Raw genomic sequence first — 10769 nt, 5'->3', positions numbered from 1 at the left:
CTCTCTCATTCACTCTGTCTCTCTCAAGTAAATAAATAAAATCCTTAAAAATAAATAAATAAAAAGAGCCAGAGAAACAACCCATTGCTTATTAAGGAACACTGATTTAAGTAAGTGACGGTAGGTTTTGTATCTGACAGCATGGAGGCCAGAAGGAAGCGGCAGGGTTTTCAAATCGACTACAAATCCTGTATCTGGCAAAATGGTCCTCAGGAGGAAAGGGGAAATAAGGAAATTTTCTGAAGAAGGAAGAATATGAAAATTTGAGGCCAGCTGACCTACTATTAAAGAATAGCCAAGGGAAAAGAGGCCCAGTTCATCCTTCTCTGTGGTTTATGTTTGCTGCCCACAGCAACTCCTTCCTAGCTCATCTTCATGTGGTCATCAGAGGCCCCATGTTCTGTGCTCCCGACACCCAAACCACATTTATAAACACTGGGAGTGTCTATAGCTTTGGTCCTGAGCAGTGTGAGGACTGCTGAGTTCTCTCATGGTTTGGCCACAGCTCTGGTGTTCTAGTTAGCGTGGTCCCACCATGTCCACACCACTCACCCCTTCCTCTGTCCTGGGGGACAAGAGATGGGGGCTTGGTCAACTCAGAGGTAACATTTCCCTACGTGACCCAGGAGAGAAGAGACCCAGAGTTTCAGGTGAATTTCTTTTCTCTTTTTTTTTACATTTTTTTTTTTTTTAAGTAAACTCTATGCCACACATGGGGCTCAAATTCGTGACCCCAAGATCAAGAGTTGCATGCTCGGGGTGCCTGGGTGGCTCATTTGGTTAAGTGTCTGACTTCGGCTCAGGACATGGTCCTGGGGTCCATGGATGGAGCCCTACGTCCAGCTTCCTGCTCAGTGGAGAGTCTGCTTTTCCCTCTCCCTTTGCCCCTCTCCCCTGCTTGTGATCTCTCTCTCTCTCAAGTAAATAAATAAAACCTTAAAAAACAAACAAAAAAAGAGTTGCATGCTCTACTCACTGAGGCAGCCAGGTGCCCCTGGGGAAATTTCTGCTAAGAGAAATTACCATTCATCAAAAAAAGGGCCAAGGAGGGGATGAATCCTCTTTATTCAGATCCTCTCAGATCATCCCTGGTGGGTCAGGGGTCAGGACACTTTTCCCGGGAACCCCCACTTCCTGGGAAATGGGGGCCATTGTCCTGGGTTCAGGGCAGCCTGTAGGGGTCTCCAGAAATCAGGAGGGACCCAACCCTGGGTCCTTGTCCCTGAATATCTTCAGGGCTTAGAGCCGGTTCTCTGGCTCAGGCTGCAGCTCCTGACCCCACCTAGAGTCTGGGGTCTCAGGAGGGCCCTGGAAGGAGCAGTTCCCAGGGGAAACTAAGAAGCCATTTCTGCTTTGTGGTTGATCTGGCAGTAAATGTTTGTGTCGGGGTGTCGTAATTCCTGTAAAAGCAGAAGAGGCCTCTGAGACCCTGTCACCTTCTTAGAACATATCTGGTGACTTTCAGGTTCTAGGCCCACCTGGGCTGCTCTCTGGGAGCCTGGCTGTGTGGCAGGTGTCTGCCCCAGGCCCCTCCTTCCTCCCACAATGCCCTGTCCCCCTTGCTCTCCTGTTTCCTGAACCTGAAAACACAGCCAGGGGCAGGATGGGCGCAGATCTTCGGCCCCCTTTGGGCTTCGGGGACCAGAGCAGTCACTGCCCACACTCACCTGGTAGATGGGAACGGCTGTGGTGGGGCTGGGCAGGGAGTCCTAAACAGGAGAGATTGGGTGTTGGTAGTCAGAGAGGAAGGGTCATTTCTCTACGGGAGTGAGCGCTTCTGCCTCTTGAGATGCCTTCTCCAAGCCTGCTGGCTCATACTCCAGTCCCTGACCACTGCCCACTGCACCCCCTGCCCCATTCCTGTTAGCCCAGGACCCCTGGCTGGTGCTCCCAGTGCCCACCCTGCCCCTGGCTGGACTCCAGGGTTCTCCTTTAGCCAGCTCAGGGGAGCAGGGACAACTCAGGACATGCTGGGGGGTGGTCCTGCCCCTGAAGAGGGTCCACTCCTGGCCAGAACAGGGCTTGCCTTGTCCTGGCTACTCTGGGGGAAGCAAGGTCTGCTCTGTGCTGCTGAATTGGCTGGTTGCCCGCCTTGAGTCTGCACAGCCTGGACCCCAGTGGAAAGAGTGGTGGAGGGGGCGGGCTTACCGGGGATGCGGAGCTGCTGGCTGGACCATGGCCTGGGGACAGAGACAGGAGTTAGCACCAGGGCTGTGAAGAAGCTTGGGGCCACCCTCCAGGAGGGGACAGGTCCTCAGCTCTCAGAGAATAGGGAAGCAGGAGCACCTCCCAGGGAAAGAAAGACCCACTGGCATTTTAGGGCCCAGTGAGGGTAAGGTGCTGACCTATGATCTAGATTCTACAAGTCAGGGACTATGGCCAGCTGAGGTCCCCTGAGCTGAAGCCACAGAGAAAGGGTCAGAGGCCCTGGGGAGTGACTGGCAGGAGTGGACACTGGGACAGGACTATGGGGCTCCAGGTCCCACCCGTGCTGAAGCTATACTCACGGGGAGTGGATGCTGGGCGACAGAGCTCTCTGAGATCACACCAGCCACTGGCCCTAGGAAAGATCAGGCTTACATGTGAGGGGTGCAGGGAGACGTCACAGCTTTGGTGTCAGAGCAGGGGAAAAGCAGGATCCTCATTCCAGGCAGGGGTTAGAGACCCCCTCTCTCCACCAGTGCTGTTCAGCAGAGGACAGGCCCAGGAGAGGGGATTAGGAAAGGTCTTTGGAGCACTTCACCCACAGGGGAAGTGCTCACAGGGGAAGACCCACAGGCTGATGGGCTTCTAGGAGAAAGTGTCCTGAAAAGGGATCAAGGACCCAGGAAAGGAATCAAACAGGAGGGTTTGTCTGAGTGGAAGGGTCAAGCCTGCAGCTATGTGTGCAGGACAGTTGGGGATCCCCGGGTATGCTGGATCCCTGAATGTGGTGCCCCTGCTGTGGCCAGACCCTCGTCCCCTCAGGCCAGGAGATGCTGAAATGTGACGGCAGCCCGTCCTCTATCTCCATCTGCCTGGACAAGAGGCATAAAGAACATCCCAGGATGTCCACCTGGCCGAACCCAGGTTTTCTGCTCTCACACAACAGGGACTGTGGTTCACGCATCTGCCATTTGGAGGTTGATCCCACCTGGCCTGTCAGGATCTTCCACTCTCCTTTTCGTGACCCTGACCAGGACCACCCTCAGATCCTGAGGCTGCAACGCCCCCTCAGAGGGTGTGTGGACTTAAATAAACCACGGGAGGTGCTGTTTACTGAGTACTTAGTCCTATGAGCACAGCTGTAGGTTTGTCAAATGAATGCAGACAACCCTGAGGGGCTGTTCCCTAGTTGTCCCTAATTTAAAACCGAGGAAGCTTGGAAAGAAGCACCCTGGTCAGCAGCTGGTGAGGAAGGAGCCAGATGGAATAAGAGGGAAAATCCAGGGGGCAGTTGGGAGGCCTGGAAGAGCCAGCCCAGAATGCTAGGTCAGGATGGGGTCCCCTCCTGGCCAGGGGTCAGCTGGGGGACAGGATCAGCTTCTGGGAAATGCCATCGTACCTTCCAGTCCTTGTGTGGAACAGGAGACAACCCAGGGCGGCCGCCAGTGCCAGTCCGACCAGGACCCCGACTGCAATGCCAGTGATGGACCCCACAGGGAGGCCTGTGGTGCTTCTTTCATCTGAAATAAGAAGAAAAAGGGAGGGGAGTGAGTCCCAAGTCAAAGCTGGGGAAGCCAGGAGGGGCTGTGGGGGAAGCGCCTGGTTAGGGAGGAAGGAAAGGCCACTGAGGTCTGGGTGGTGTATGTTTTCTCACCACAATGTCCCCACCCCCTTGACCGTTGCATCGTTTCTGTTCCTCACGGTGAAACTCTGGACTTGCTTCATTCTTCACATTGTCCCCCCACCCCGGGGCCAGTGCCAGGGTCCTGTTCATTTTCCTCTCACATTATGCCTCTTCCCCTGGGTCTTCCTTTCCATTTCTATCAATGCTCTTAGAGGGAGGCCCTTACCTGTTCACTCAACACTAATTAAAGAGAATAGCATTCGCTGACTGCTTTTGAGGTCGGCCCTGTGCCAGGCACATGGGAAATACTTTATGTTTATCTCATCTGCTCCTTCCCTGTCAATGAGGGGGCCAGGTGTCATCCCCACTGTGCAAAATGAGCATCTGAGTATGTAAAGGGCTTCAGTAAATCAGTGAAGGTCACCGAGCTGGAACGTAATCAGACAACACTTAATCCCAAATCCCCGAGACAGAGCTAGTAACAAAAACATTAATATGAAAAAGACAATAGCTGCTAAATTTGATTGAGCCTGAATCTGTGTATGATGCCGTCTCAGGATTTCATCTCATGAACTCATATTAACAACCCTCACAACAGCCCTAAGATCCAGCTGTTCTTTCCAGTTTTACAGATGAGGAGACTGAGGCTCAGGAGGTAGAGCCTCTTGCCCGAGGTCCAATAGCTGGTACATATCAGAACCAAGATGCTAACAAGATTAGTCTAATTCCAGGGATTTTATCCACATTGCCCTAGAGGCTCTGAAGGTGAAGGTGGCTCCTACCCCCTCCAGGCCTGCATCCATTTCACACCCCCTGCCAGTAAAATATACAGGGAAGAAGAGGGAGAGGTCGAGGGTCACTCACAGCTCATATCCAGCCTGATGGGGTCACTTTGGCTGGAACTGCCTGGGTTGGAGACCTCACACTGAAAATTCCCAGCATTCTCTCTCCTGACAGGGCATATGGTGAGGGTGCTGTTGTCCTGGGACAGCTTCATCCTCTGTGAGCTTTAGACTCTGGCCATTGAGGAACCAGTGGATGGAGACCCCAGTGTTATTTGTGGAGCAGGTGAGGACCACAGAGTCCTTATTTCCTGTGACTGTGGTGTTGCAGGCATGGAGAGAGGGCTGAGCCACTGGCTCTGTGAGGAAACAGGTGATGGAATGAGAATGGGCCTGGGGCCTTGGGTCACACTCCCTCCTCTGAGATGCCAGCCATTCGGAGGGCCCCAGCGAGCTCTGTAAAGGTGCCCCAGAGGATGGCCCTGCTGTCTGTAGAAGGATGAGTGTCTTTGTTCAGGTGACGATCTGTAAGGAGAGAGCTGTACCTGCCCCTGTGACCCTCAAGTTCCCTTCTGGCCCTCAGTCCTGTGTCTGCTCTGCCTGGACATCTCTGTAGCATCAGCACCAGGAACCTCTTCCAAGGCCACATGTCCCGCATCCTCATCGTCAGGTGGAATTTTTTATTCCCATGGACTTCTGTGTGACTGTTTTCTTGACCTTTTGTGACTTTAAAAGATCATGCCTCATTCCTTATATACCTTTCCATGTATATTGGGGGAGGAGGACTCGCAGCCCTTCTATCTCTGTGTCCAAAGCAGCTTCATGTAAAGTAGGGAAGGCATTCACATAGTTACAATTTACTAGGGAAAAAAGCCACCTGCACCGTCTTCACAACCTTAGGAATCAAAGAGTTTTTTTTTTTATAAAGATTTTTATTTATTTATTTAACAGAGAGAGAGAGCACAAGTAGGCAGAGCGGCAGACAGAGGGAGAGGGAGAAGCAGGCTCTCCGCAGAGCAGGGAACCCAACCCGGGGCTCGATCCCAGGACCCTGGGATCATGACCTGAGCTGAAGGCAGCCGCTTAACCAACTGAGCCACCCAAGTGCCCCGGAATCAAGAGTTTTTAATGTACAGGACTTCTCACTCTGAAGAAGACTTTTACTTCCAGATCTGTGGATTGACTCTCCTGGTGAAAAACTTCTGTCAAGTGGTGGTTACTGTATACAGAATATTGGCACCCTTACAAATAGAAGGAAACCATTGAACATAATAAAGGCCTTACATGCAACAGCCAGATCTAGCATCACACTCCATGGTGAAACACTGAAAGTAGAAGATAAACGTGCCACTTTCAGCACCGGTGTTCAACACAGTACAGAAGTCCAGGCAAAAATAATTAGGAGAAAAAAAAAACAGAGAATGCAATCAAATTGGAAAGGAGTAAGTACAATTATGTCTCTTTGCAGATGACATGAAATTTTAGGTACAAAACCGTAATGATCCTCCCCACACACACACACAAACTGTTGAACTAATTAAGAATTCAACAAAGTTGTCGGATACCAAAATCAACATACAAAAATCACTGTGTTTAAGAAAACAGTTCCACTTACAATAACATTAAAAAGAATAAAGTACTTAGGAAAAAAGAGAACAAAATCTTAGGAATTAATTAATGAGTCAACAGACTGTATATGGAAATCTATAAAACATTGCGGATAGAAATTACAGAGGACACAAATAAGTGGAAAGACATCCCATGTTCATGGTGATGAAACTTAGATGACAAAGCTACCCAAAGAGATCCACAGATTCAATGTATTCCCTATCAATTTTTTTTAAGATTTTATTTTAAAGTAATCTCTACATCCAACACGGGACTCAAACCTACAACCCTGAGGTCAAGAGTCGCATGTTCCACCAACTGAGCCAGCCAGGTGCCTCCCTATCAAAATCTGAAGGAAATATTTTTCAGAAATAGGAATTTCCAAACATTTACATGGAATCTCAGGGGCCTCAAATACTTATTTTGAAAAAGAACAAAGTTGGAGGACTCCTACTTCCTGACTGCAAAGCTACATTAACCAATAATAATGGGGATCTGGCATAAAGACAGACATAGAGACCAATGAAATAGGAAAGGCACCCCGGAAACAAACACTGGCATATGTGGTTGAATGATTTTCAAGAAGCTTGTCATGACCCTTCAATGGAGAAAAAAATCTATTCAACAAATGGTGTTGGGAACACTGGATGTCCATGCAAATGAATGAAGTTGGACCTGACCTTCCACCATGTACACCTTTGTACATCGTGTACAAATGTTAATGCAAAATAGACCAAACATCTAAACATAAGAGTCAAAACTATAAAAGCCTTAGAAGAAAACGTAATGCAAAAACTTATGGAAACTGGATTTCCCAATGATTTCTTAGATATGACACCCAAAGCAGAGACAACAAAAGAAAACACAGATGAATTGGATTGCATCAAAATAGAAAACTTCTGCGCATCAAAAGACACAATCCGGAGAGCGGTAGCAGTAGCTATGGAATGAACAGGACATAGGGATGAAATGTACAGCACAGGAAATACAGTCAGTGGTATTTTAATGGGGCTGCAGGGGGTCAGACGGGACCTCCATTGTGTTGAGTAGAGCATAACATATAGAGCTGTCCAATCACTATGTTGTACACCTGAAACTAATGTCACGTTGTGTGTCAACTAAAGTTCACTAAAAAAAACAAAAAGTGAGGGCACCGCATGGATTGGAAGGAAACATTTGCAAATCCTATCCGGTAAGAGATTAATATCCAGAATATATAATGCACTTCTGCAATTCAACAACAAAAAGCAACTTGAACCTGAGGACCCTTTATTCTTCCCTATTTGCAAAGCATGGGGCTTTCTGGGCTTGAGAAACCCCCTCCCCACATTCCAGACTGGACCCAAGGTCTGCCATGAGAAATCAGGGAGGAAGCCTCTGCAGACATGTAATGGGAGAGTTCATGGACAGATTTGGGAGCAAATGGGAAATGACTACTTCTAGGCTCTTTGCTGAAAGCCAGACAGACCTTCACCACAGCCGTCGGTGCAGATGCTCCAGGGATCCACTTACCAGAGACTGTGATAGTCTTGACTGTGGTCTTACTGAGGCGAGTGCCAGAGTTATAGGCGAGGCAGGTATAGGATCCACTATCATTGGCAGTGATGTTGGGGATAAAGAGCTCCTGTGTGAGTGGCTGAGGCCTCCCATTGATAAACCAAGAATACTGTGCGGGCGGGTTAGAGGCTGCGTGGCAGGAGAGACTGAGGTTGGCCCCTGGATGGTAAGAGGAGTCTGGTGGGGAAATGGTGGGGGCGTCCGGGCCATCTGGAGCAAACAGAATAAAGGCACAGGTGATGTAATCTGAGGGAAGAGGAAGCTTCTGGTCTGTATTAGGGCCACAGTGTCCCTCTGAGCTGGGTCCCAACCTCATTTTAAGAAGTCCCAACAATGAGTCCCCTGTGTTCACTGAGCCTGGGTCTGAGATATTCACCTGTTTCCCATCATAGTCTGGTGACCCTCCCAGGTAGGAGCAGGTCATCCCCTCCTAGTCTTGGCTTAGGCTGAGTCTGCCCAGGTTTGCCTGGGACAAGAAGCCATGGCCAGCCTGGGGGTCCAGCTGAGAGTCATAGACTCGGACCCCAGAGGATGGATGTGGCCTGGCCCCCGGCATGTGGATTTGGGCTGGCAGCCCGGGCCAGGTAGGAAGGGAAGTTACTCACAGAGAACATTCAGGGTGAATGGGTCACTACGACCCGCACTCACTGGGTTCCGAGTTTCACACTCATAGGGTCCTGTGTCATTCCTTGTGACACCGTGTATAGTGAGAGTCCTGTTGTCCAGGGACAGCTGCAGCCTGGTGCTGGCCGGGAGGCTCTCATTGTTTACTGACCACAGGTAGCTTGTGCTCTGAGTCTGAGGTCCACACGTTAATACAACAGAATCCACATTCTCCACGGGATTGGAGTTGTTGCTCGTGATGTTGGGTTTGGGTAACTCCGCTGTGCAGACAACAGAAAGAACATTGCCCTGGGTGGTACCTGTGATTCCTCCACAGGCATCTCGAATCAGAGTTGGCATCTGTCACCTCTCAGCCAACCAAAGTCCTTCAAAGAATAAGGCAGGTCTGTGTAGCTCAAGACAAATGCAAGAGGATCTGAGCGCTCAGAGAACACAGGCCACCTGCTTTCTGTCTGAGAGCAAGCACAAGTCTTCTCAGGTCAAAGAAGCATCAGGGTTTGGTTGTGGTAGACACAGGACAAAGTCAGAGGCCACCCTGGGCCTCTCCTTGTTCTTCCCTGACCAACTGACTGTCTGACCACCCTCAGAGGCCACACCTGGAAAGTGTAGGTGCTGAGGTCCTTTCTACTGCACAGACCTAACACCAGTCAACCTACAGGTGTTCTCCTTGAGGCATTGTTTCCAGAGTTGTCCTGGAGATGGGCAATGATGGGCCTTCCCAGAGCTCATAAGCCTGGAGAACACTGGACAGCATGGCCTGGAAGGGGGTATTTGAGCAGAAGTAATACCAGCGGACACCAGGGGCAAGCCTGGAGGTCAGTCCAGCACTCAGGCTGCAGGGCCACGAAGTAGGACAGTTCCGCCCAGGTGTTCCATGGTGACTGACCTGAGACAGTGGTGGAGCAGAGTCAAGACTAGAAATGATCCAGGAAAGAGTGAGGGGGACAGGCAGGGCCTGGCTGACTTTGGCAGAGAACTATGTGCTCTGCCCTCAGTCTTTAAAGTCCCTTTTCCCACTGCAGAGGCCAATGAGAACCATGCTGGTCTTTCCTGAAATACAAGTGGGTGTTTTCAAATGCAGAAGGGGTGACTGGTGGGAAGTGGAGGGGTGGCGGGAGGGTGCCTGGCCTTCATGGACCATTTGTAAACACGGTTATGAGATAGAAATTTGAGAAATTAAGTGGTTTCCATGTGAAACTCAGTATTAATACCAAAAAAAATCTAAGACCCATTTTTGGAGGAATGTCTCCCTAGGGAGCACAATATGTTGTAGACCAAGTTCTGCAGTCCAACCAGGATCACATGATGAATGAAGGAAGACGTTATAGTGCGTTTGAAATCAGTGACTCCCTGGGTAGAGAAAGACAAGTGAATCCTGTTAAGAAACAGAATTGATCGGGGAAAGTCTGAGGTGCCTCTGTTATATAAAGGGAGGAAATTAGTAGAAATGATATGTGTTATGTTAGTAAATTTAGGAAAGAAAGTCCCTGCCACCAATTTCTACAGTCAGAATGGAAAGAAACCCAATGCTTGTATGTGGCTTTCTTTTGACCTCAGGAAACACAAGTTTGATCCAATTTACCCAAATTGGGCAGCATCTAAGTGAAAGGACAGGAACTGGTGGATCTCACCATGTGAGAGGGTTCCACCCTATGGTAAAGGCGTCCTCAAGAGCACCCATGTATGTGTGTGAAATAGGCAGTGAACCAGTCAGAAGGCGCAGGGTCTGGCCAGCCCCACCGTGGGAGGGTCTGGGGAACCACTGGGAAGAACGAGAGCCTCACCAGGACGAGGACGTGAGTCAGGAGTAAAAGGCATGAGATGAGCCCCTGAGCTTTTGGGGACCGCAGACCGCCCCTTCTGCCTTTGACTCCCTGCTGGAGTCATGTAGAGAGTAGATCAAGGGGTCACATGTCCTTGTCATGTGGTGTGTTCCACTTGATGGCGTCACGGAGGGAAAGAGCCCTGGATGAGGGCACCGTGAAAGCTCGCTCTCCTGGTGACCTGGGGAAACTGGCTCCTGATGGAGCCCGGCAGAGGATGCTGCTCGGATTTCTGTGTCCTTTACTGTTGCCTGGAAGGGCGGGCCGGGCCACAGGTGTTAGCAGAAGAATCCAGGCAAGGCTTAAGGGTAAAGGAGGCTGTGCAGAGCAGGGGTAGTCCCAGCTGGAAAGGAGGAGGAGGAAGATGAGGGACATGGACGGAGAAGAGAGCCAGAAATGTCCCAGGCTGTGAGCAGTGAGGGTTACAACTGACTTCAAAGACTCCGGGCACTAAGAGCCCACAGTTGACCCAGGGGCAGGATCCTCCCATGGCTGAGCAACACCACAGTCCTCATGAGACTCTCTGGCAGTAGCCTGAGGGCCTGGTGGTCAGAGGGATAGAACATGGGTCTCAGCCCCTGGAGGGACAGGGAACAGGTGTGGCTA

The 10769-nt window shown here is 50.3% G+C and overlaps 1 protein-coding gene across 1 annotated transcript; it reads right to left on the bottom strand.

The window, feature by feature from the left end:
* Positions 1–981: 981 nt before the first annotated feature.
* On the bottom strand, positions 982–8679 carry LOC123323776 (carcinoembryonic antigen-related cell adhesion molecule 1-like). The gene is given in 9 exon segments (XM_044912260.1): positions 982–1400; positions 1668–1709; positions 2149–2180; positions 2508–2560; positions 3545–3665; positions 4634–4767; positions 4769–4910; positions 7672–7926; positions 8322–8679. Coding segments are annotated over 9 exon segments (1203 nt in total). The 3' UTR covers positions 982–1334.
* Positions 8680–10769: the final 2090 nt, after the last annotated feature.

The sequence above is a fragment of the Neomonachus schauinslandi genome, unplaced genomic scaffold (genome assembly GCF_002201575.2).
Source record: "Neomonachus schauinslandi unplaced genomic scaffold, ASM220157v2 HiC_scaffold_816, whole genome shotgun sequence".
Classification (NCBI taxonomy): Eukaryota; Metazoa; Chordata; class Mammalia; order Carnivora; family Phocidae; genus Neomonachus; species Neomonachus schauinslandi.
Note: the sequence above shows the minus strand (reverse complement) of the source record. Positions and strands in the feature narration are given on the sequence as shown.